The sequence below is a fragment of the Synchiropus splendidus genome, chromosome 19 (assembly GCF_027744825.2).
Source record: "Synchiropus splendidus isolate RoL2022-P1 chromosome 19, RoL_Sspl_1.0, whole genome shotgun sequence".
Classification (NCBI taxonomy): domain Eukaryota; kingdom Metazoa; phylum Chordata; class Actinopteri; order Syngnathiformes; family Callionymidae; genus Synchiropus; species Synchiropus splendidus.
The window spans coordinates 15399327-15424887 of record NC_071352.1 but is presented as its reverse complement, the minus strand read 5'-3'; the positions used below and the strand labels follow the sequence as shown (position 1 = coordinate 15424887).

Here is a 25561-nt window from a genome sequence, read left to right as displayed (position 1 = left end):
CCACCTCCTTCACACCTATGCTCCCATCCAATTAACAAGTTTCTTGCCTGCTTTTGATCTGCAGTCAGCTGCTTGAGACTGCTGCAAGCTATCTTGGACGTCGACATGGTATCAACTGTGCTGGATGTCAGAGCCGACCCCAAGTCCGGACCCATGGAAGCAAAGGACCGTGCTTTGAGCCCGCTCACCTTCAAGAGGGCTCAGATGCTGTCCATTGCTCTCAATGATCTTCTACTGCAGGTATTCAGAGATTGGAATCACACGTCCTTGAGACAAAAAGTGCGGTAAAGACAAGAAAGAAAACCTCATTAACTTGAAGACAGCAAAATTGTAACCCGAAACAATGCTGTATGTTTTGTCTTTCTCAAACAAGGTTGCGAAGCAAATGAGATTCCCATTGATTTAGCAGTCAGTGAGTTCTCACTGCACACTCTCCGTCACCTGCAGATTTTTTTATCGGCTCATTACAGATGAAGTCAACACGTCTCCGACAAACGTTACTGGTTGTTATTGCTCCTGCGTTGTTGCAAAAACACTGAGGTATGAAATGTAACAGTGCAGTCGACCGTGTTGTCATTACTTCCTACTGAAGATACAAAGCAGTTAATCATCAGAGCAGTTACTAGCTGTTCGAACACGGATCAATGTGCAGTACTCGCTGTCAGCTTTTTCAACTTCTGCTTCTCAGCATGAGTATTGAAACGGCAGCATATATAACTGCCACAATTATTGCAAATCTACTGTCAATCGATGGACAAGAAGTATGAAGTGGCTCTGTAATGTGCAGCTGAGTTTGAAAAATCTTTTTATACGGCATAAAAACACAGTCAGACCTGTAGAGAGATGAGCGACACTTCCCTTCTCAACACTTCTTGACATTTAAAGCCAATTTAGGATTCTAATAGAGGAGAGAATCGTGATGTAAAACCAATTTCTCTCAGTGTTAGATTAGTCTTTCACTGCAGTGGGTGCCGGCTGGAGCCACCGCTGAACTGATTTTCATTAAACTTGTAGATTCTTTTCAGCTGCAGGTGAAATAATGTCAAATTACATTCACAATTTTTAATTAGCGTTCGCCTTGAAGCACACTTGAAAACTGTTGACGAGTGAAAACCCCCTCAGTTCCAAGAGGAAGTGATCAATTGTTTATAAATATGTAAGTGAAGTTTCATCGGGGTGTTATCAAGTGAAAGGAAGTTGTTGACCTCTAACCTTTAATGGTTTGCATGTGACCTCTGAGGCCATGGTTTTGTGCTGTGTGAGGACAAATCATGAATGCGTCATAAGACTGAGCACAATTGAAAAGAAAGTTGCTGCTGTAGCATGATAAAGCATGGGCAGTTTAGCTGATATTAGTCATACTAGTGGTGAATGGTTCAATAATGTTCAACTCTAAAATGTGATAAAACTTGTTGAGCGTTCAGAAGAAGAGTTTGAAAATGATGGAGTTCCTCTGAAACCTCGCCATTTTTGTTCCTCACTCCTCTCAATCATGATCCAACTCAGACCATCACTCCAGCTCAAGACACCAGATACCAGCATTAATCCACTTGCATGTTCATCATGATTCATTAAAATGTCTTATTTCACTTTCACTCGACACAAAATTGTTGTGTGGCATCAACTGGAAGCGAATCCCACCATTCATCAGTAAACGTTTGAAGTTGCTGTGTGCAAAATCCGCCGACATCTAGCGGTGTGTTTCTAAATTAATGAGCTCCCTCTTGGCCACTCGGCTTCTTTCCTCCAGTCCAGACAGCACATCCTCAAAACGGTGCTCCACCATTGAATCACGTCACCTAAAACTCGGTGAAGAAACGCCCTCATTATTTTAGCACTCAGATGAGTGCAAAACAAATGGCTTCTCGTGTACATATCTTTCTTTAAATCATATTTCAGCTCATGTTTATTTTATGAATTTCATTCCCAGCTATGTATGAATGCTCTTTCTTCTCCTCTCAGTTATTTCAGTGCTAATGGATAACAGAAGTTCTGATGATTGAAGTGCAGCTCCAGCTGTTGTTATGAGGCCTGAGTCCACTTTAAAATGCTCAAAGAGTTAGCCAGGCCAGGTGGACGAGCAAAGTTCAACCCTCATACTCAGGTTGGAGAAGAATAAATGGATGGAGAGAAGAAATGAGAGCGTGGGAGGAGACGACGTGAGGAGGGGTTAGGGTGAGAGGAGAGCAGGGAAGGAATAATAAGATGAAATGGGAGGTTAAAGGCAGAGCAGCGAACACAAGCAGAGAGGAGCATCACAGGGTGAAGCAAAGTTTAGAGAGGAGAAGAGCAACTGGGAGAAGGCAGTTTGAGAGCACTGAACCGTGACAACTTCATTCAGGTTTGGTTCTAGCCAGTTGAAGATGCTGGCCCAGGTCAACAGGTCGTTGAGTTAGTGATAAATAGAAAATTCCAAAAGTAAAGATAACAAAAATCATGGGTCATTTAAACATCAATATACTTTGATTCTGGAATGCATTTCTGCTGAATGTGTTTGCAAAGTATCGCGACCCCAACACGTGACTTGTGTTTTCTCTGCTGCATCGTGTTTTCTGTCTCCTCTTCTGTAGAAGCACGAGCCTGTGCTCAGAGCTGCAGTCAACTGCTTCAGCTCCCTCCTCAGCTTTCTGCAGCACAGGAGTTCCAGCGCAGGTACCCGTAAATGAAACGTGAATATGAAGATACATCACCAGCAGAGTGAGAGAAATCATTAAATTCACCAGCTTCATTTCATCGCATGTGTGCAGCGAGGTCTATCGTGTGTCAGCCGTGGAATAGATTCCTCCTCTACTGTCTGTTCAGCTCAGGACCGAGCTGCCAGCTGCACCCTGCCATTCTGCGACTCATCACACTTGTAAGATCACAAACACACACATGCCAGGCGAGAAACCAGATAAATCTCATTCGTTTTTCAGCTCCTGAAAAGTTGCAGAGCCTTCAACACATTCAGCCTCTGTGCATACTCTGTGTTGTTTTCTCGCCAGCTCCTGCAGCACGGCGGCACATTCGTGGTGCAGCAGCCCGACCTGCTGCAGGTGATGAACACAGCCGAGAGCCGAGGGGTGCAGGACCTCAGCCTGGACGCAGCAGAAGCTCTGACTCGCCTCCTCACACAGGTGCACACAATCTAGGGCGACTTTAAAGTTGCTGTCTCAAACATTTCTTGAATTATTGAGGCCGGTGGTTCATGTGCAGTTCAGCTGCAGTTAAGGGAATTGACAGCAGTTTTCTATCTGCTGTGATGAGCAGCAGGATGTGGAGGGACGACAGAGGAAGCTGCACTGAGCATCAGAGTTAAGTCAGAAGCACATGGTGCACGGCACTTCAGTTTAAAACACAAACAAAAAGTCCGTTCACTGGTTATATCAATGCATCAAAAGCTTGTTGTTCAGAAGCTTCTCAGTTGGAAGTGTTAGAAGATCTGGACTCCAACAGAGCATTTGGAACTAGATGTTGGTCTGAGGAATTAACTCGGCTTACTGTGTGACACTTCCCTCACGGGTCCTTTTGATCCAGCTCACTGGTGCTGCTGCTGCTCTGCTGTCTCTGCAAAGACCCTCAAGACTTCTCCACAGCGGCTGGATGAGTGCTTGGCAGGAGAAGCAATGTCAACAGCGATGACAGTTGTGGTGAACCCGGGACAAACCCGGCCACCAGCAGAACTCAGACCTCACCTATATACTACAGCGGTTTCAAGGACTCTCCACCTCACTGAAACAATGAGTTTAGAAATGACTGAAAATAAAAATTACTCTCAGCAAAAAAGAGCTTCCTCAGAAAACAAAAACAAAGGGGAAAGAGTTTAAAATTGGTTCTCTTTGCCGTGGTTTGGCTGCGCAGACACCCTCAAATTCACTTTTGTATTCAGATCATGGTTGAGAGTCAGAGTGGCAGCAGGAGACGAGGAAATATCCGTGTGTGATTGTGGATGTGGCTCACATTTGTGGCAGACTTTCCTTGTCATCTTGCTGCTGCACATGCACTTGAGAGTCTTGAATCAACGTCATTGTCTTGTGTTTGCTGTGCCATTGGCAGCACAGGCACAAACATCTCATGAAGGTTATTTGTTTCAAAGCTATTCAACTTGACTGCCATCTTCATTCCCTCTCTTCTGTCTCTGCCAAGATGTATAATTCAGTCTCAATAATCCAGCTGTGACGCTGCGACTTTCTAGTCTTCAGATGAGGCACGTATGGCTTCTATGTCTCTCCCTATTCCGGAGTTCAAGCTCTGTCACAGGCATCTTTCCACCTCCGTGACCACCAGCTTTCTAATAGTTCATGCCGGTGACTTCCTGTGCGTCGGAGTAACACGGGACGCAGCAGGACTCCGGCTTAGAGCTCATCCTCACGTCCTTAAAACATGGTCGACATTATCCATTCTGTGTGAACCTGCCACATTCCTTATCCGTGCTAATCTCCACCTGAGCACTTCAGAAAAGCACACAAGTAGCTTTTCATCAGACGCTATTGAGTTGGTCTCCCGCAGCCTCTCTGAGAATACCAATGGGGAGTCTCCGTAACGTTACTTCTGGGAACTAGCCCTCGTACATTAAGCTTAACAGCTGCTGCTTCTGATTCCAGTAAATATGGAGTTTTGTGCACCATGTCTTAGTGCACTTCCTGCTGCCACCTGTGTGAAAGCAGCACTGATGGCTACAGTCTTAAAATAGTCCTGCCGCTGTATGGTTTCCAACTCACCTCCTTCACTTCATTGTTGTCTTAGATAAGACAACAATGATCACCGTAAACCTTCATCACGTAATGTTGCCGTTGCCGGCATTGAGTTGCGTCTAAGTGTGATCAACACCAGGCAAAGCGTGGGGAAGAATAGCAAGCTTCATTGTTACTTGGAGGACGGGGAGCACTGCTGTCGGACGTGCCGCAGCCATAGCAACATCTTTTGTTGAAGGTCTCATGTGAATGGCTGCTGATGAGTGGAAGGCCATGACTAGATTGAGGTGAAACCAGTGTGAAAATCAGTCACACAACTAATGAGACACAAAAAAATAACAAACGCTTGAGTGGCTGTGACTGCCCTCTACTGTTAACTCGTCTTTTTGTCCTCCCTCCAGATACAGAGCAGCATGGTGAACCTTCCACCCACAGAGGTGCTGCGAGTGAAGAGTCTGTTGGAGACCCTCAGTTCAGTGCCACCCACCCAGAGACCCAGCTCCGCTCCGCTCAGCAGCATCCTGTATCCTGCATGTGCTGCAACACGCTCCAGACTGCAGCGATTGTGTTGCACTCCTGCCTCTTAAGTCTTGTTAATCCCTCCAAAGTTGGCAGATACATTTGATGAATCAGTCCATTTTAAGATTCCCCTCTCCTTCAGCATCAAGACACGGCTGACTTCTCTGCTCAGAAACAAACATCCATTAATATTTCTCCTTGACTCTGTTCCGTCAGTCGTGTTGGTGACGTCTTCATATGTCTCTCCGACTTCTCCCAATTGCTGTGATGAATCTGTTTATGAAGCTGTAAAGCAAGTTTTGCGGTTCCTTTAAACTGTTCATTTACAGTTTGATTTTCACTTGTTGCAAATAATTGCGTTTGAGCATTTCCCTTACGTAGCAAATGAAAACAATATTAAAAACCAGTATGAAGTAAGTAATGTAGTAAGTAATTGATTTATTATATATATTACAGCCCGCAGTCCACTTGTGTTTGTAAGCGAATGATCAGATACATGTCTGAAATATTTTGTCACAGAATGAAATAAAATAACTTTTGTTTTGTTTTTGAGCATAAGATGAGCAACGTGTTCACAGTTTCACCGTGGTGTGGTATACGTCGTCTTAACGACAAGATTTTTTTCCCCAAGTCTTTACAGAAGTAGGTGGAGTGAGCGAAACGGAACGCAGCTCTCCTCGCAGTGTCGCTCTCTAATTCCTCCGGGCAGAAACAACAGCCTCCGCGGCCGCTCGCTGTCATTCGTCCAGCTGGTGCGGTCGTGGCAGCGGCGGAGTGGAGCAGCGAGGAGCCACATGTACCCGAAGCTCACCAGTGTGGCGGTCATCCGAGGATTACCGGGGACTTACTCAATTTTCGCCGGACATCTTTAGCCGCACAAAAGCGGATCGAACCGAGAGGAAGCGAGCGTCAGATTGAGATCTAGATCCGCCGTTTGTTGCTTCAACCCGGTGAGTGTTCCGACAGTTTTGTGAGTCGGTGATGAATCGTTGTTTTTGTGGTGGAATGAGAACCAAACGAAATGTGGCTGCATTCTGGGGAATCGCCGTTGAGTCTGCGGGAGCGATGACGGGGCTGTTTCTGGTTTGTGGGAGTAATTAAGAACGACGGTTCCGATGACAGTCGGCATCACGCATGTCCGCTTCTCTTCATGTCAGAGCCGCCGGGAGATGTCAGTCCTAATAGCCACTTTGATTCCGCTCCCGGCTGCTCATGTGTCAAGTGTCGGAGTCCTCTGGTGAGACGTGCGTCACCAGCTCCAGCTTCTGTCAATCTCAGCGCGAGGAACCAAAGTTAACTTTCCTGAGCCTCTTCCACTGCTGACTCAGAGATCTGGGACATTCCTGGGCCAGAGTGGAGGCTTGTTGAAACTGCCTCCGAAACATTTGAAAGATGCTGGCTTCATCTGCATTTCACATAAATGTAATGATCCTCTGTAAAGGTCCTCCGAAGTCTTGATCCACCTGTGGGCGTCATGGTCTTATCTAGGGGTTTTCTCTCTGGGAGTCGCATCAGATTTTCCTCCTCCTTCTGCTTCATGTTCTCCTTCATGGTGAACCTTGTTGGTTGTCTCCCTCTTCATCCTTGGTCCAACACTCTTTCTTCTCGTGTCTGGATCGTGACCTCAGACTCCTAAGACGCTTGACCAACCTCATGCTGCACTCTTGCTGCTACTCTGACTTCACAGTCCACCCTGATTGCACTTTCTTCTTCACATCCCTCATGTTGCTCTGTGACCTTGAATACTTTCACAGTAAATCTTGTTTCTGAAGCTTTTAGTGTGTTGGGCAGGCTGGGACGCCACCCAGGAATATTTGCTGCTGGGATCATTCAAAAACCTTCCTCGTCTGGACATAAAGCGCTTCATATGGAAGTACCAGGCACGCACACACACACACACACCACACACACACACACACACACACACACACACACACACACACACACACACACACACACACCTGCTGGCAGGCAGTTATTGTCTCGCACTAGGAAGACAGGCATTTCCAGTCCTGTAATTGAGCGCCTCCTGTCACGGTCCACCAGAGAGAGCTCGGTGTGGCAGTGCCACTGGGCGGCTGACGTGGTTTCAGAACTTCTCAGTGCTGCTAACACCAGGCCACCAGGTGTGAGAGTGAGAAGCACCTCACCGACTCGGACCAGGGGTAATTGATGTGGTCTTTTCCTCCCCTCTGATTTCCTCCTGAATGAGATGCTCGATGAATATTCACCAGCCGACACTTTACCTTTCTGAATCAAGACTCACTTGTGGTGAAGACTGATCTCCTGCAGCGCCTCTCATTTCACTCGTGTGTGGAAGCAGAGATGGACGGTAGATTCACTTGTTGTCGGTCCTCTGAGGTCCCGCCTCCTCCCGGCAACAGCCTGATACAACCACCTTTGATTTCTGTGTCCATTTACACGCATGTGATTGGCTGCTCCCGGACTTCACCTGAAACACCTGCTGTACTTGTTGAGTACAGGAGGGAAACACTGTCCTCTGAAACAAGGTTGAAACCCTGATGATGGGTGTCACAGACCTTTTTTACAGGCGTCATACAGAAGCTGGGGGAGTGGCTGTGGTCTCCTCCTGTTTGCATGCAGAACTTCCTGGACCTTCTTCTGCTGACTCTCATTTCGGTCTTACACGACCATTCTGATGGCATCCTCCGATGATCAGTGGCTATTTTTAGCCCCAGTATTTGTCTTGCGCTGCATCCGCCCCTCCCCTCGCCAGCGTGTCTTCTGGGATGCATGATGTGGCCTGCAATATGCACGAGAAGAACTTTTCATGATGAGAGGACGGGTCAGAGGGAGACGGAGACCAGTGCCCCTGGGATCCGAACACCTCCAGACACTGTAACAGGAGGAGGTTGCTCCACAAAGGCCACTTCACGTCATCCACGTGCTCTTGAATCACCGCAGTGTTTCTGGGGAGCGGAGTCTCAGTGGAAGACATTTGTGAGACGAGTTGGTCGCGTGGATTCAAGTGTCTTTAACGGCTTGTGTGTTTGTTTGTTTTTTAAATAGCCCTCTGCTGCCTCCTACTGACCATGTGGTGTGTGTGCGCGCTGCTGCTGGCCCTCGGAACCGCAGGAATCGGCTCGTCGGACCCGGACCGGCTCAGACATGATTCCAACCTGGAGATCTGTATCCTTAAAATAAAAAATTCCCCATTGACTTCTGAATTCAAACCAACATTGACTGACTGAAACGTCGTGGCTCATGAGTTGTGCGTGTCCTTGACCTCCTGCCAGACAAGCGGCTGTTTGAGACGAAGAGGAAGGACCAGCTGAACGCTCTGAAGAACCTGGTGGAGCTGAACGACATCAACCAGCAGTACAAGATCATTGACATCATGCTGAAAGGGCTGTTCAAGGTCAGCGAGTGTCTGTGGAGGATTCTGATGCTCACATGAAGAAGGAGGAGGAGGGGAAGACGCAGTCAGATTTTTAAAAATGGATTGAGATAAAGAGGGGAAAAAGAGGACATTCGGGGAGAAACTTGAGAGGAAAGTGTCTGCGGTTTCTGTACTTCACTGACCGTGACACTGAATGAAGCACAGAAGAGCTCTTGTGTGTTCAGTTGTGAAACTTGTGCTATCAGCGGGTCAAAGGTCGCATGGAGGTCACTACCAGTTGCTTGATGCTGCGTGATGTGCGAGCGCGCCGACTCAGCATGTCTGAGCTGGTCTCGGATATGCTCAAGCTCAAGTATCCGCGCGCGGCTCTGTGAAATAAGAACAAAGGTGTGATGACCCAGAGGTAACCTTGTCCCTCCGCCTGCTCCTGAAGGTCCTGGACGACTCACGGCAGGTGCTGGTGGCCGCCAACATGCAGCCCGACGACCCGTTTCCCGTGGACGACAAAGTCAAAGAAGGTCCGGCTTGTTTGGCCGCAGTCACTTCTGAAGGTCTCACCTGCTTCTCTTGCCGCAGCCTTCTCTCATGTGGTGGAGAACACAGCCTTCTTCGGCGACGTGGCTCTTCGCTTCCCTCGCATCGTCCACCACTACTTTGACCGCAACTCGGATTGGGGGGGGCTGCTGCGCTGGGGGCTCCACTTCTGCAACCAGACGGGCGTCTTCACCGGCGGAGCTCACCAGCACGTCCTGACACTGGTGAGTGTGTGTGGGGTGCGGGGGGGATGCTGAGGTGACGCTGATCTCCTCCTCCATCCCTCCTCAGATGTCCCAGGAGCTCGGAATCACAGAGAAGTCTCCAGACTTCACCAACCCGTACCGCACCGAGCGAGACGACGTGAGTTTCCCCAGCAGCCATGTGAAGAAGATGAGCTACGTTGAGATGCTTATGGTCTTGTCCAGGTGCTGCACACCGCCGAGGCCTTCCAGAAGATCCTGAGGGAGGAGGAGAAGAGGAGGAGAAAGGAGGAGAAGAGGAAAGAGATCAGGAAAGGCCCGCGAATCTCCCGCTCACGGACCGAGCTGTAGCAGCCCGGCGCCACCAACCGAGGCGCTCTCGACCCGTTACTGGAAGACGGCGTGGGAATCATCTGCCGTCGTGGCCGGAGCTGGCTGGAGAACAGAACCACCCGCGGCCCTGCTGGAGGCCCAGTCTGTCCCCACTTCTCCACCAGGGGAGGAGAAATTTAAGGGGACCATGACCTTGAAACATTCTGCGATTATTTATGATGAATCAGAACCACAGTCCATTCACACGCCGGCACCAGGTGACCTCCTGAACTCTGACCCGCTCGCCTCAAGACTGGAGGCTTCATGTTGTGCTGATCAGCGGCATCTTCTCGTGAGGTGTGGACTGTTCCACGCTGACTTCTGTTCTCACAGACCCCATGTGTCCGCCGCACTGCGCCGCAGAATAAAGAGCCATTTTGATACCAAAGTGGTTTCCTTTGAAGTGGAAATGCTTCCCCTGGGTCACGTCTTCAACGCAACAACATTCATTTCCAGGAACATCACCTGAGGCAGAGGTGTGGTTCGACGTCACACACAGATATAAGGCGCGTGGTGAGAGTGAAAGTAGAAACAACTTTGCTCTTCATCCTGGTGCTTGGACCTGGACACTCCTGGACCTAAGGAACAAGGTGACCTCCTGGAAGACTCTGATTTGGTAAACAAACCTCTTTACTTCAGCAACAGATCAATTCCAGATTACATCCAGGGGTGAGACTGAAGTCATGTGAGTTAGCAAGCAGCTTCTTTGATCCATGCAACATTTTAGGAAGATCTAAAAAATACGTTAATGTAAAAGAAAAGTTTTCTGTTGCCGGTTTGACAGTCATGATGGGAGCAGGTTGGACATGACTTTAGGATTGTCACGTCTCTCTTCATCATGGTCTTTAGATTAGATGATCTGGGATGTCCATTATTTGTCCGGCAGTGGGGGAATATATGAGAAAAAACATTTTCCAGAGCCACACTGCGGGACATTAAACATTGTTATGACGGAAGTCAAGCAAAAGAAATTGTCGGTGTAACTTGAAATGCAAGGGTTTTTCCAGCCAACACCCAGTGGGATTCCCGATATCGATGTGCTCTTTCACTTTCATTCTTGAAAAATAACAACAGTGGAATGCTGCTCACAGAAACCTGAATGCTTCTCTGGTTCTTCTCTGTTTGTGCACTTCCTGTCGGGTGGACCGCCACACGTCAGCCTCCTCCACTCTCACAGATCCTCTCACTCCTCACCGCTTCTCGTCCTCCAGTGTCTCATCCATGAACCTCAGTGGTTCTTTTCTTCTTTCGCCCGCTACTTCCACTTCCAATATCTGTCTTCCACACATGTTCCCTGTCTCTCCTCTCCGCACGTCTGTGTCCTGCCTCCCTAAGGTTTGATCCAAATGAGGTTCCTGTTGCAGGTTTCTTGACGATGGCGCAGAAATCTGCAGACGAAGAGGCAACAGGAGTCCTCCGCCTGGTTCTGATGGGTATGACTGGAGCTGGCAAGAGTTCCTGTGGAAACACCATCCTGGGCGAGAAGAAGTTCAAAGCCTGCTTCAGCGGCAGCTCTGTCACCAGATGTTGCCAGCTGGAACGAGCTGAGCTGATGTTGGAGGAGAGCAGCGGCCAGAGGAAACGCACCGTTTCTGTGGTGGACGGTCCTGGGTTTGGAGATACAGACCTCACTGCAGAGAAGGTCCTGATCGAAATCTCCAAATGTGTGAGTCTGTCCTCTCCTGGTCCGCACGCTTTCCTCCTGGTGGTGCCAGTGGGCCGCTACACCGAGCACCAGAACCAGGCCGTCACTCAGATGGCCCAGATATTTGGAGAAGAAGCGATCCGTGACCACACGGTGGTGCTGTTCACCAGAGGGGATGAGCTGGAGGATTCTGACATCGAATCCTTCCTCAGACTGATGGCGCCTAATGCCCTCAGAGAGCTGGTTAGCCGGTGTGGAATGAGGTTCCACGTGTTCAATAATAAGGACACCAGAAGTTCTGAACAGGTCAGGGTGCTCCTGGAGAAGGTGGACCACATGGTGGAGCAGAGAGGGTTTTACACTAGCGTCATGTACCAGGCGGCTGAGGCTGCCATCAGGGAGGAGGAAGAGCGGCTGAAGAGGGAGGAGGAGGAGGAACAGCAAGGTGGCGCGCAGGCCGGACAGCCAGCAGCAGATGACAAGCAACAGTCGACTGCTGCAGGTGGTGGTGAAGCGTCACAGGGGAGGACGCCTCCCCGGTTACTGTTAGAGATCAGGAGGGAGGCGGCGCGCTCCCCCTTGGTGCAAGGCATAATCAGGTCCCTGGTCCTCGCAATCACCAAAGGCATCGTGGACGTGAACGACCTGGGGATTTTCGACCGCAGCAGGCCGTCCAGAACACGGGCCCCTCGGGCCGGCTCTGACTCGGTGGTGCGAGCGGGAGATCCGACTCTCCTGGACCCTGCAGTATCAGTCGAAGACTTACTGGCTCAGATGGCTCACATCGGCGTTCGCGGCGTCAATACCCTGGTGCAACGTCTGAACCGCCGTTGATGTCTGTATAAATTCACTAGCGCACTCTTTTGAAGGTCAGGGGTTCGATTCCCGCATACACTTGAAAATAATGTTGTTTTGAAATCAGAGGAGTGAAGGTTACTGTGTGATTGGGAGGTTTGCTGGAGCAAACTGATGCTGCTTGGTGGAGGCCTGTGTTCTCTGTATGTCACTTTATTATTCATGAATAAATGTCAAATAGAAGCCTACATTCTCTTCATCCAGCTAGGTCTGATATGCTTTGCTCAGCATGTGTGGAGGTGAACTAGTGAACCTTATTGAAACCAAGAGCTGTTTCATTTGGTCGAGCTTGGCAGGTGCAGAGCCCAGAAACCAGCAGCTCCCTGATCCAGGACATGAGGTCCCTTCTCTGCTGCTGGTTCATCCAACATCCACCAGTCTTGCCGTCTCTGTCAGAACCGCACTTCAGCTTGAGAAAAAAGAATCCCCGCGGTTCTTCAAGGAAGTTCTGAAAGTGCGACACACACACGTGTTCGCGTCTCTTCCTGGTGACGTCACCGGGCAGCCAGATGTTTCAAACGAAACCAAAACAACTCTGGGATTCAGCGCTGCCGTCGGTCCTCAGCTTCTCCCGCGCCTTTGGAAGCAAATGGAATAAAAACGACTTGAAGACACGAGTCTCACTGGACACACTGGACTCGACGCTCTGATTCGGTAAACAAACGAACTTGGTCTCGGTGCTTCTGCGGCTAATATGCTAATGCAAGTTCAGTTCAGCGTCTGCCTGCTTCATATGACGTTAAAAACGATAAAAGAAAGGCCACATTCGCGCTCTACAGGTCTCACATTCTGGCAAAGTGAATTCATGCAACGTAGCATGAAAGTTAGCTGTTAACCCGTTGGTTCATGTAGCATTTCAGCAATTAAAAAACAGGCCGTTAATGTTGGAAAAAGGGATTCTACTGTGGCGCATACAACGATGTGATAAACATGACTTTTTGGAAGTTTGGAATGTTGCTTCTCTTATGCTGTAATAATCATGTTAACAGAGAAAAGTTAGTGACGTCTTTTACTATCTCATTTCGCAGAGACTGTAATTCAGACTATAATTCTGAATCTTCCTGATGAGACAAGATGCCTTGGTTTTTTTTTCCAGATTTTTAAAATGGATCCGGTCAACATTCTGGAGGAGGCAGCTGAAGACGGAGCGGCAGCAGAACTCCGCCTGGTTCTGATCGGAATGACTGGAGCTGGCAAGAGTTCATCTGGAAACACCATCCTGGGCGAGAAGAAGTTCAAAGCCTGCTTAAGCGCCAGCTCTGTCACCAGATGTTGCCAGCTGGCACGAGCTGAGCTGATGTTGGAGGAGAGCAGCGGCCAGAGGAAACGCACCGTTTCTGTGGTGGACGGTCCTGGGTTTGGAGATACAGACCTCACTGCAGAGAAGGTCCAGATCGAAATCTCCAAATGTGTGAGTCTGTCCTCTCCTGGTCCGCACGCTTTCCTTCTGGTGGTGCCAGTGGGCCGCTACACCGAGCACCAGAACCAGGCCGTCACTCAGATGGCCCAGATATTTGGAGAAGAAGCGATCCGTGACCACACGGTGGTGCTGTTCACCAGAGGGGATGAGCTGGAGGACACCAGCATCGAATCCTTCCTCAGGCAGACAGCGCCTGACGCCCTCAGAGATCTGGTGAACCGCTGTGGAGGGAGGTTCCACGTGTTCAATAATAAAGATACCAGAAGTTCTGAGCAGGTCAGGGTGCTCCTGGAGAAGGTGGACCACATGGTGGGGCAGAAAGGGTTTTACACTAGCGCCATGTACCAGGCGGCTGAGGCTGCCATCAGGGAGGAGGAAGAGCGGCTGAAGAGGCTTCGACTTAAGAAGGAGCAGAAAGCACTTCGCAGGAGGGCCAGGAAACGAACCGCCGATGTGATCTCCATTGGAGATTCACAGCCGCTGCTGGGGACAGGAGGTGAACACGGTTCTCACCAGGAACGGTCTCAGCTCCGTAGCCAGGCGGCGCACTCCCCGACTGTGCTGGACAAAATCAAGGCCTTTGTCTCTGCTATAGCCACGGGCCTTGTGGTCGGGGCAGCGCTGGGGGCCCTCACCCCTCTGGCGGCTGCTGGCGGGGCCTACCTTGCAGGCACCACTGCTGGATGGGTTGCAGGGGCCGCCGTTGAAGCAGCTGTGGGAAGTCTAGTGGCAGTAGCGTCAGGGGAAACTGCTGTTCTGTGTGGGGCAGCAGTAGGTGGAGTTGTGGGGGGTGTGGTGGGGGTTGTTGGCGCTGATGCTGACAATCCAGGGAGGGGCGCATTGGAGACTGCGAAAACGGTTGGTGTCATCGGAGCAGCTGCTGTCGGGGTGGGTGCTGGTGTGGGCTGCGTGATGGGACTGGGGGCTCAGGTTGGTGCTCGAGCTGCAGCTGGTGCCTGCGTGCCTGTTGTCGGGGGACCCATCACCGCTACAGGAGTTAGATGTGCAGCCACTCAGTCTCCTGCGGGATCAGCCCAAGGACCCATGGGCCCTACAGCTCCCCCTGCTGGCCCCACAGTGCCTCCTGACTCCCATACGCCTCCGGCTAAATCCTGCCTGCAAAAAGTGGCTGACATCACTAAGAGCTGCCTGGAGTCTCTGCCCCGGTCGGTCAATGTCAAGGTGCAGGTGAAGAAAGAGAAGCCGCCAGAAGCTCCTGCGTCAGAGACCACCACATACGAGTTCTCCATGAACACCAAAGAGCAGTAATCCTGGCAGGATCACGCCCCAAAATCTTCATATACGATGCACACTTGAGATTGGGAATATTGCACTTCCTCATGCATTTGTTTTTCATTCGTACTGAAATATCACTCATAGTTTGGTAAAATGTGAATTTACTCCATGTATACTGTTATGTTGATCAGAAAGAATAAATAATAATAATTTCTCTGCAGTGCATCAGATTTCGTTCTGCTTGTGTAAATATGGAACTGACTTTTTTAAGAGTAGACCACGGACTGTTGCTTTATTTTTGTCAAGCTACAGGCCACACAGTGAGAACCTGCATGAAAGATGTACAGTGGAGTGAAGTTCGAATGGAAAAAGTCATTTTATTACATGGAACCAGTAAGTAGATCAGAGGCCTGTTTATAACGTGTGTTCAGCTCAAAAAATAATATCGACTTTGAAAACAAAACTAGGAACGTAATGTCAATTGTTTAAACATCGCTAAATCAAATGAATATATATTTCAATGAATCTCATTTTCCATCGGTCGAAAGACAACGTAAATCAAGCAGGAAGTGAAGTATTTGACAGTCACTTCCCGTGAAGCAGCTAGGGGGCGCGGTTTATTCAAATGACACACGAAACTGATGCTTGACGCGCGATCAGACCACGACGTATCCTGCTTTCTGATAGGAGGAGGCTGACTGGTCTCATGACAACATCGGGGCAATTTGGACCAATCAGAACGCCGTGTGGCTCCTCCTGTCTGTTTGTGAATGACGTAACGAGCGTAGGACAAGATGGCGACACATCAAGTCTTAATTGTCGTGAATGAGTTTTCCGGGCCAAATATCCGCCTCCCGTGAGGCTGCGCTTTGCGTCGAGCACAATAATACTGGTCTGGAACTGTTGGCGGTGGGAGGCGTCCCTGTAGGCACCAAAACAAGCCGTGACTCGCCAAGAATTTCTCCCTTGACAACCGGGGAGGTGAGCGCTTGAGTGACGGGATGGACGGTGGCGAGTACGTCTCCACCATGGAGAACATGGACCCCAGTTTAGCGGAATTAGGAGACGAATTCACCCTGGGAGACATCGACGGTGAGCAATTTGTGTTTTTTCTCTTTGGGAAGGTGAAATGAAAGGTCGCTCTTGGTGTAAGTCGACACCATCTCAACACGCACCTCATGTTCTCTGCTGACGTCTCCTCGAATAACAAGTGATGCTGTCGACATCCGAACGCACGAACCAACCCGCACTCAACGTGTCATTATTCCCGATGACAAAATAAACATTTGCTAAGTTTGTTGTCGCTTCACCTGGTTTAAGATCATGTTTGCGGGTCAAAAGCGTCCAATGGCAAGTAATGTTTACAAACTTAGCCTGGTTCAGCGATTTATTTCTGCTGATAAATGAAGATAAAGTTGCCCAATACACACCATACCTCTTAAAAAGGAATTAAAGTCATGCCTGAATTACATTTCCCATGAGGGGCTGTCAAGCCAAAAGAAAGAAGGGATGAAGATAAACAGCCTAATGTGAGAAAAGTGTGTTTGTTTCACTTCATTACTCCAGTTTGAGCTTAACGAAGATTTTTTTTTTTTTTGTTGATTTTACTATCTTTTAAAAATATTGTTGGGGTGGTCCTGTCACTTCAAGTCTATTGACTTGAAGTAGGAGTGTTAGTTATTCTAGATGATAAATAAATACCTCAAAACCTGTGCAACCTGGGGGTGGATGAACGTCAGACCCAAACCCAACTCTGCAATTGGCATTTCCTTTCTGGCCTCCCTCCCTCCCTCCTTCCACTCTTTGTGAGGTGTCCTGGGTCTGTCCGCGCAGACTGTTGGTCTATGCTTCCAGCTGCCATTTTAATACATAGCTATGACGCTTTGGGAACTCCTTCACCTTCACATTCACCTTCTTCTGCCGCTTATCCGGGGTCGGGTCGCGGAGGCAGCATTCGGAGCAGGGAAGCCCAAACTTCCCGGTCCGCACAAACCTCCTCCAGCTCCTCCCGGGGGATCCCGAGGCGTTCCCAATCCTAAATTGTTCTTGGTCAGGAATGAGGCATCAGTCAAGATGAGAACAACCCACTTTAATGTTCAACTTGGTCTGGTCGTGTAGTTGTTTTGTCGACAGTCAGTGCACAGATGTGGTGTGACGGTGCCACGCAAGTGTTCCAGGCTCTTACATTCTTCCTATTGTGCCCTAAGCCTCTGCGACCCTGTTACATAACCCATTATCCATGACCCCCTGTTCACACATGCTCTCATACCTCGGCACATGGTCCCCTCCCTGTTCAGAAGTGTTTTCAGAATTGAACAAAAGTTAGTGATCTTTTATTTTAAAGGGCATCAAATGAATCCTTTCATTTTGATTTCTACTAACAAAGAAGCACACTCACGGAGCCAACATGTGGGCGTCATGATCCTTGGGACTGCCTTTTCCATGTTTTATCAACTGAGTTCTGGTGCATTTCAAGGCCATTTCGCTGTGTGCCGTTTGTCACCTTATCTGTGACACATCGCAACATTTATGGTTTTTAAAGGACAGGTTTTACCACCTAGTAGCAGATGATTGTGGAGAGAAGGGATCAAAGTTTTATCAGTGCAGGTGCTTGAGTTAACACACATTAATTCAGACGTGTTTTTTACATGCAGAACCACAGTGGGTCATTTAATTGAACTTTTTTCCCAAAACATCCCAACAGTCTTTAATATTAAAAACAAACCATGAACATAGGTGTGGTGGGAAACGGGTCACTCACTCCCCCTGTGTTTCCTCAGAGATGCTGCAATTTGTCAGCAACCAGGTTGGAGATCTGCCAGACTTGTTCGACGATCAGATGAACCAGTCGGGCATCAACGGCGGGCCACGAGCCGCCAACCCAAACCCTCAGCCTCCCCTCGCTCCACAGACGCCGACCTCTGGGACCTACCAGAACACTGGCTTTCCTGCCAGCCAGACCCTCTCCCCTCAGTCCATGCCCCTCACCCCCCCGCTCACGCCTGCCCAGACGCCTTCTCCTCCTGCAGGACAGCAGCAGGTGACCCGCATCCCCCCTCTGCTGCAGCCCCGACCTCAGGTGGTCCAGGCCATCCAGCCTCACCCCCAGCAGACGTCTCAGGCCACCATCCAGGTGAGAGGGACAGCAAGTCCCGTTGACCTCCATCAAAATGCGAACGTTTCTCTCTGTGGTTGCAGATGCACAATCAGATTCCCATGCAGACGCAAAGCTTTCCAGTTCACACGCTGGTCCAGACCCACAACCAGACCCTTCCCATTCAGACACAGGCCGCACAGACTGTGATGATCGCCTCCAACGGGGGGCAGCAGCGCTTCATCCACAACCCGGTCATATGCCACCAGAGTCCCGCGCCCAGTTTCCAAGGTAACCAACGTTCTGCTTGTGTCGTCTGGGTTTCAAGCCGGCAACTCTTCTGCCCGCAGTCCTGCAACCACAGATGCAGAGCATCGTGACGTCACCGCAGCTGCAACCTGTGACCATTCAGCACCAGCGTGTTCTGACCCAAACTGGCCAAACCATCCAGACCCTCTCCACAGCGCCGACTGCAGTCCACACTGTGCAACAGCAGATGCCTGTCAGTATCACAACCTTTTGTGTCACATGATGTCTTCTGTTTCGTCTAGTCTAACTCGGTGTGTTGATGTTGCCCCTCAGGTTCTGGTCCAGCAGCCACAAATACTGAAGACAGATTCTCTGGTTCTGACAACACTGAAGCCAGATGGAACTCAGGTGTTGTCCACTATGCCGAGCCCCGCCGGCATCACCACACTGACCACACCCATCCAGAACACGGCACTGCAGGTTCCCGTAAGTGCTGACCAGTGAAAAATAACCAAACCGACCTGAAAAGTGACAGGGTTTCCATCTCCAGACGTTGATGAGCAGCAACATTCTCACCACGGTGCCTGTCGTAATGGGGGGCGGTAGTGACAAGCTTCCCATCAAACAGCTACAGACTGGCTCCGCCCACCCGTCTAACACACCGCGACAATGTGTGGAGCAGAGTCCGGTGATGGGTCCGGGAGGGGTGGTGAAGGAAGGCGAGAGGAGGACCACCCACAACATCATAGAAAAGCGCTACCGCTCCTCCATCAACGACAAGATCGTGGAGCTGAGAGACCTGGTGATGGGGAACGATGCCAAGGTCTGTTTTCCATCAGAAAAATAGATTATTTTCCTCACCATCTCTTCCTCTGTAACTCAGGACTTTCATTCCCTCACCTCCCATCAGCTGTCAATCTCAATGTTCTGTTCTTCTGAAGAACTGACGTGTGTATTTGTGGTGAAAAGCTTTAATTTCTCCCTTTAGATGCACAAGTCGGGGGTCCTGAGAAAGGCAATCGACTACATCAAGTACCTGCAACAGGTGAACCACAAACTGCGACAGGAGAACTTGGCCCTCAAGATGGGGAACCAGAAGAACAGTGAGTGGAAAGTTGGTCTGAAGCTGAAGTGCAAAACCAGCGCTGAGTCTCCGTGTTCCGCAGAACAAGTGTCGCTCTCTGACGACGTGGAGCTGAAACAGGAGAACCTGATGATGTCACCTCCACCGTCAGAGTCGGGTTCAGGATCACCTCACCAGTTCTCCCCGTACTGTGTAGATTCCGAGCCTGGAAGTCCTCTGTTGGAGCACGACCAGGTAGGAACTGAGTCAGCATGTTCTGCTTAAACATCAGTGGGCTCACCAAGGTCTTAACTTAGCCACGTGTTGAATTGGTGATGGCCTTTAGCGTGAATATATGACTCTGATAGGACTCTGATCTCCACCAGATGAAGGATGAACCGGACTCGCCCTCCTCGGTCGGCGTGATGGACGGATCTCGGCTGCTCCTCTGTATGCTGACCTTCTTCTGTCTGTCCCTGAACCCTCTGCCGGCGCTCCTGGGGTCTGAGCCCTCTGGGACCTCCAGTCTGCCCTCAGGACATGGACCTTCCAGGTCCCTTTTCTGGACTCCTGGTCACTCGCAGGACTTTGGTGAGAAGCCTTTTTTTATGAGCTTGAATCCAACTTCCACAATGTTTCCTTCATGGCTCTTTGATCCTCAGCGTCTTGGCTGCGCTGCCTGCTGCCATGGGTGATGGTGTGGGTGCTCAGTGGGGTGGGGGCGGTGTGGGGCTGTGTCAGGGTCCTGTATTTGTGGGAGCCTGTCACACCGCTTCACTCCCCGAAATCCGTGTCCTTCTGGAGGCACCGCAAGCAAGCGGACCTGCATCTGAAGCGCGTGAGTGCCAACGAAGACGAGAAACCTTACTGTGACCTTTGAACTCGGACTGTTGGTGACGGACCTGCTCTTCTGCTGCAGGGTGACTACTCTGCAGCCATGGTCAGTCTGGAGACCTGCCTGTCTGTCCTGACCAGAGCGCTGCCCCTAACACGACTGGACCTGGTCTGCTCGGTGACCTGGAATGTGATCCGCTACTGTCTGCATCGTCCCACTCCTCTGGGCTGGCTGGTCCAGCAGGTCAGAGGGAGGCACGAGGGCGACGAGGCTCGGACCAGCGCCAGGGATGCGGCCCTGGTTTACCACCGGCTGAGTCAGCTGCAGCTCACAGGTCAGGACACCGGCTTTCTCTCTTTGAATCACAGAGAGGTATATATTAATTTAATTTAATTTAATTTAATTTAATTTAATTTAATTTAATTTAATTTAATTTAATTTAATTTAATTTAAACAGTTTGCTCTCCAGACAACAGGGGACCTTTGTAAGTGCAGAAGTTCCTGCTCCACTGATCACACTGATGCACAAGACACGTGGCAGCTAGGATGAGAACAACAACAACAAACATGGAGGAATCATCCCTGAACAAAAGCAAACGACAAGCATGCAAGCTGTTTGCTTTGATTCAGGGCTGTTTTTTGCTACACAATGTCCAGGGTTTCCACTACTCTGAATGGACTTGAAATTCTAAAATAAAATAAATAAATAAGTTTAATAATAAACTTATTTATTTCAGTTTAAATAAGGAGATATAAAAACTTGAATGTAGCCACCATCGTGGTTTATTGTGCTATTGTCAAACTGATGCAAAATAAACAATATCTTGTTGTTTAAATGTATGTATTGGTCCATCATTTGATTCAGTAATATGCCAAATTCAGATTCAGTAATATACCAAATTGATTCAAATTGAAAAATGTGGCTTCTTGTGGCAAATATTCTATTTCTATATGCTATTAGTTGAGATTAATTCATCACACATTCCCTAATGAACTACATTCATTTTTTTAATCGAATCCCACCCCTGCTAACAACACGTCTGCTCTGACCTCGCAGGCAAACTGCCGCAGCGCAGCGACTGGTGGGCGCTGTCTCTGTCCCTCAGTGCCGTCAACCTCAGCGAGAGTGCCAAAGGGAAGATGGACCCGGCGCAGCTGGCCAGGATCTACATCACCGCAGCCACCGCGCTGCGCTCTGTGCTGGGGCACCACCTCACCTGCCTGCCGGTACCTTTCCTAAAACTTCTGTGGTCAGCTGGTGGCCACGCGGCTCACACGTGTTGTCGCTCAGGGCTACCTACTCAGCTGCGCCGAGAGCGCCGCCCTGCCGTCAGAGAGCAAGCAAAACCCTGACGGCGCCGACTGGCTCTTCACACCTCTGGGGCGGCAGTTCTTCCTCAGCTGCGATTGGTCGGTCAAGTGTGAGAACGTGGAAGGCGTGTTCACGTCTCCGAGAGAGTCAGGTACAACCTCCGCTCAGAGAGCCGCTTCACTTTGAAACGGCGTCACTCACGACGGCTCCGCCTCTGTCCTCAGCCGACCCCATCGCTCAGCTGCATCGGTGCTTCTGCAGGAAGCTGCTGGAGCGAGCCGTGCACACGCTCATCCAGCCCCAGAACCACGCAGGAGGTCGAAGGACGGATTCCGGGTGAGACTCAAGTCCAGTTCCTGTGGTGTGAAGAGCATGGTGTGTGACTGAGTGGAGGTTCTTCTCCCGCACATCACGTGTTTCCCAAACACCACCTGAAGGCGCTAACAGTGTGAGAAACTCCTGAGCTTCCTGTGTGCGTCTGACGCCTCGTCTGTCCTGCAGGGAGTTTTCCAGCGCCTTGGAGTTTCTCCAGCTGTTGAACAGCTGCACGGAGGACTCTCCTCTTCCTCCTCCTTCTTTTTCGACTCCTCCCAGTCATACCATCACACCAGGTAGGGGAGCGAACCCAGCAGAGCTCAGCCACGTGACTGAACATGTGATCGATCTCATCTGTTCTGAAGAGACGAAACTCAAGTTACTGACGCAGCTGTCTGGAGCTGTGTGGAGCGATAACCGCAGGAAATGAGCGACTGAAAGTGAAAGTGAACCTGGAGTGTTTTAAATGAGACGGTTTCGGTGTCAATAGCGTCACCCATCGCTCAGACTTAGAGCGCCCCCTCGTGGCCCTCAAAGCAAACAAGCGCCTTCTCGTTTTTGAACCGCTCCGCTTCCTGTTTTCTGCCCCCTCAGTTGGAGACCCAGTGTGTCGCTGGTGGGCTCTGTTCCTGAAGGCTGCCGTCTATTGGCTGCAGGGTGATGACCTCACCGTGAGGTCACTGTTGGCTGAAGCCGATCGCATGCCAAGAGCCCTGCACGCTCTGGAGTGAGTGGCCCCTCTGTGTCTGAAGGAGCCCGGCCGGAACGGGACTCGAACTGATGACCGTGGTCACTGTGTTGCAGTCACTCGCTGCCCAAAGCCGTGCTGCTGCTCTGCAAGGCCGTGCAGATGAGTCTGTGTCCTCTGAAGGGAGAAGGAGCCACGTCCTGCCTGTCTCATTGTGACCGCGCCAGCAGCTTCCTGCGCGCCGGCATCTCCGTGCCCGTGGCTCAGTCGGGGAACTGGCTCAACAAGGTAGAGTGAGCCGTGCATGAGCGCGAGACTTGGCCTGTCTCTGTGTGGGGGGTGGTGGGAGGTGGCTGTGGTGCATTGTAGTTGCATTGCATGATCCTGCAGACGACTGCAATGTGTCTGCAGCGCAGCACAGAGGCCTCTCCAGTCCAACACCCGCCACACAGCCGCCACACTGATGCGCCCAAACCCCCGCCTTTCTAAAGTGCTCCCCTCCTTCCTTGCAGGGCATGGAGCTGCTGGTCTGCGACCTGCTGCTGACTCTAAGGACCAGTCTGTGGCAGCGAGGGGGCAGCAGTAACGGGGAGCCCAGTCCCACGCCTGGATCCCAGCTAGCTGGGTTCCAGAGGGACCTGAGCGCTCTGAGGAAGCTGACGCAGTGCTACCGACAGGCGCAGCACAAGGTTCGCCACTTCCACTTGCATCGGAGGAGACGTGAAACTGCTGTGTTTGTTTGTGTTTGCTGAGAGTTGTGTGTGCGCAGGTGTTTCTCCACGAGACTACCGTGAGGCTGATGGCCGGAGCCAGTCCCACCAGAACCCACCAGCTGCTGGAGCACAACCTGCGGCGCCGGACCAACAGCTCGCACCCGGCCGGTGAGACTCGCACAGACATGCGGAGGCCGCGTTCCGCTCCGCTCCGCTCAACCTCTCTCCATCTACAGAGGGCGAGTGCGTACTGGGGGAGAGGGAGCGTGCTCACGCCATCCTTCTGGCCTGCCGCCACCTGCCCATGCCCCTGCTGACCCCGCCCGGGCACCGCGCCCGCCTGCTGGCCGAAGCCAAGCGCACCCTGGAGCGGGTGGGAGACCGGCGCTCGCTGCAGGACTGTCAGCAGATCCTACTGCGCCTGAGCGGCGGCACCACCATGGCTGCCTCCTGAACACACGCACACGCACACATGCACACACACACAAACGCACACAGGTTTAGCTTGCTCTGCTCACTGCTGGCGTTTAGGATGACTCAGCATTTTTAACCACCGCTGTCACTGACAACAAAACTTTAGAAAATAATCATATTTTTATCATGTATTGCAAATAGTTTTATTGTCCCAGCTCGTAATTCTCAAGTTATTTCGTGCTGCGTTCAGGGACTTCCCGAAATTCCACCTGTAACTGACCGTCAGCTTCGATTTTTCACTCTGTACTCGCAGTTATAATACAATGGCGCCCCCGTGCGGCCATGTGGCGGTACTGTGCAGTACAGTCGGAACCGTGAACAATGTCTTTCTTCGGGGTCCCAGTTGTCATGGAAACAGAACGCGAAATTTAATAGTAGTCGTTCCAAACAATTTCTAAAGGCATAAGAACAACTCTGATGTTTGAAAATTTTAATTATTTTCCACGAAAATTAGTGCCGGAGTTTGAGATGTGTCTGAATTATCTTTCCTGTTTGCTGGTGTTTGTCGCTCTCACTCCTGCATCATCGCTTATCCTCGCCTGGCTAACCCAGTGAAGGGACCCAAATTTGGACGTGTGGAGGCAAAGCCCTCAGTCAGAACTGCAGGAGATTCAAACAGTCAAAAGGTTCCGGTCTCGAGGTCCACGCTTCAGATTCTGACGTGGCTTTTTTCTCTAATCTACCTCAAACCACAGAGCGGCGCCGGGTCTGGACGGGCCGAGTTCAGAGGTCGCAGCAGAGCAGAGCATCTTGCATTCATCGCAATATCATTGTACATAAGTGTAAATAGGCAGATTGAGCTGAAAGAGGAAGTGACACGGCAGAGGAAGTCACACTCTCATGGTCAAAACATCTGCAGGCCCAGTCTGAGAATAGAGGCCCAGAATTCGTAGGAAAAAAGTAGTGCAATAAAATCAATCAAGTTGAATGAGTTCCATGAAACTTTACTGACTAAAGGACACAGAATTCCATCCTCCATGTTCCGAAAAAAAATGTGGGGGAAAATGTAATGTTTTCTTTTGTTTGTCGGCGTTAAAATATTTGTGAGAAAAAATAATTTCTGCACTTAAATTAAATTACATATTTAAGAAAGAAAAAAGCAGAGTAGTGTAAAGAAAATGTAAAAGTTAAAAATACATTTAAACACAAAAATACACAAAATCAGTTACAGCTTATCACGATTATACTTTTCAAATATCATGTAAATAGGAAATAGTTTTTGCAATATTTAGGTCAGAGCAGTCAGTTTTCAACTTTAAATATGTAAGAAGCATTGTTTATAACCGAATGTGTTTTGTTAAAATATGAATTCAAAGGCGGATCGAATGTTGAACAGAAAAAAGTCCCCCAAAACAGTCAAAACAGTTCACATGTTTCAAACGCTGCAGTGTGGAGCGAGCTTCCTGCTATCAGAGCTCTTGTTTCCGGCAGTCATGGAAGTCCTTGAATGTGTCGTGACTTTTGTATGCAAGAGAAATGTGTTTGTGTTGCTGTTTATTTGTAGCGCTTTTATTTAATTGTTGATTTCCACTCTACACGTTTTGTATTGTTTAGAGAAGCGACCAAGAGGAGCAGTGACATGTTTCGGAAGGAGACGGTCACATGGGCGGGGCTTAGGGGCATCTGCCGTTATTGTAGTGATGTTACATTTTTTTTGTTCTTCTGCCATTTGTGTCTTCGACTCAGAATTTCTCTGTTCGTGTTGGAGTTTTGTAATAAAACTGCTGTGGACTCTTCGCCTGTTGTTTTTTGTTGAATTCCTCTCCAGTCTATGTCACGTGACCCGGGATCTCGTCGTATATAACATTTTATTTTACGCCACACGAGGACGCTGTTTTGCATTGTCGCTGTACCTGTACTCCCACAGAGAAACGTAACATACTTCAAAATAAACAACCTGTGCACAAAAAAATTAATGAATAAGACCTACGCGTTTAAGTGTAAACCCTTTTTTTACTTTAAGTATTCTCAATATTTAATTCACGATCGTGTGCTTTTGA

At 49.8% G+C, this 25561-nt stretch overlaps 4 protein-coding genes across 14 annotated transcripts in view; all 4 read left to right on the top strand.

Annotated features, from left to right (window-relative positions):
• LOC128751680 (meiosis inhibitor protein 1) overlaps positions 1–5750 on the top strand; it is a 44433-nt gene extending 38683 nt beyond the window's left edge. For 8 of the 10 annotated variants that reach the window (XM_053852897.1, XM_053852896.1, XM_053852899.1 and 5 more), the window contains 5 exons: positions 65–240; positions 2571–2652; positions 2724–2854; positions 2985–3116; positions 5075–5750. In XM_053852897.1, the coding sequence (XP_053708872.1) occupies positions 65–240; positions 2571–2652; positions 2724–2854; positions 2985–3116; positions 5075–5260 (707 nt within the window). In that variant the 3' untranslated portion in view covers positions 5261–5750. The remainder of the gene's footprint in view (positions 1–64; positions 241–2570; positions 2653–2723; positions 2855–2984; positions 3117–5074) is intronic. The other 2 variants (XM_053852900.1, XM_053852902.1) reach the window with 2 other exon arrangements.
• Positions 5751–5887: 137 nt separating this feature from the next.
• On the top strand, positions 5888–9664 carry LOC128751691 (coiled-coil domain-containing protein 134-like). The gene is made up of 7 exons (XM_053852926.1): positions 5888–6142; positions 8223–8342; positions 8450–8571; positions 8987–9071; positions 9130–9311; positions 9379–9450; positions 9516–9664. Exons 2-7 carry the CDS (start codon positions 8246–8248, stop codon positions 9639–9641), a joined length of 684 nt encoding a protein of 227 aa, XP_053708901.1. The 5' UTR covers positions 5888–6142; positions 8223–8245; the 3' UTR covers positions 9642–9664.
• Positions 9665–10130: 466 nt separating this feature from the next.
• On the top strand, positions 10131–15074 carry LOC128750514 (uncharacterized). Its single transcript, XM_053850694.1, has 4 exons — positions 10131–10278; positions 11027–12136; positions 12459–12616; positions 13259–15074. Exons 2-4 carry the CDS (start codon positions 11038–11040, stop codon positions 14849–14851), a joined length of 2850 nt encoding a protein of 949 aa, XP_053706669.1. The 5' UTR covers positions 10131–10278; positions 11027–11037; the 3' UTR covers positions 14852–15074.
• A 518-nt stretch (positions 15075–15592) lies between these two features.
• srebf2 (sterol regulatory element binding transcription factor 2) lies at positions 15593–24713 on the top strand. 2 transcript variants are annotated; one of them, XM_053852907.1, is made up of 20 exons: positions 15593–15910; positions 17599–17951; positions 18017–18203; positions 18263–18414; positions 18495–18647; positions 18712–18984; positions 19150–19264; positions 19328–19479; positions 19611–19815; positions 19887–20062; positions 20144–20393; positions 21117–21286; positions 21351–21522; positions 21596–21707; positions 21873–21982; positions 22281–22413; positions 22491–22662; positions 22887–23063; positions 23144–23255; positions 23324–24713. In XM_053852907.1, the coding sequence occupies exons 1-20, from the start codon at positions 15820–15822 to the stop codon at positions 23539–23541; spliced, it is 3483 nt and encodes a 1160-aa protein (XP_053708882.1). In that variant the 5' UTR covers positions 15593–15819; the 3' UTR covers positions 23542–24713. The 2 variants fall into 2 exon arrangements, with proteins under 2 accessions (XP_053708882.1, XP_053708881.1); XM_053852906.1 differs by having other exon boundaries at positions 19150–19479.
• Positions 24714–25561: the final 848 nt, after the last annotated feature.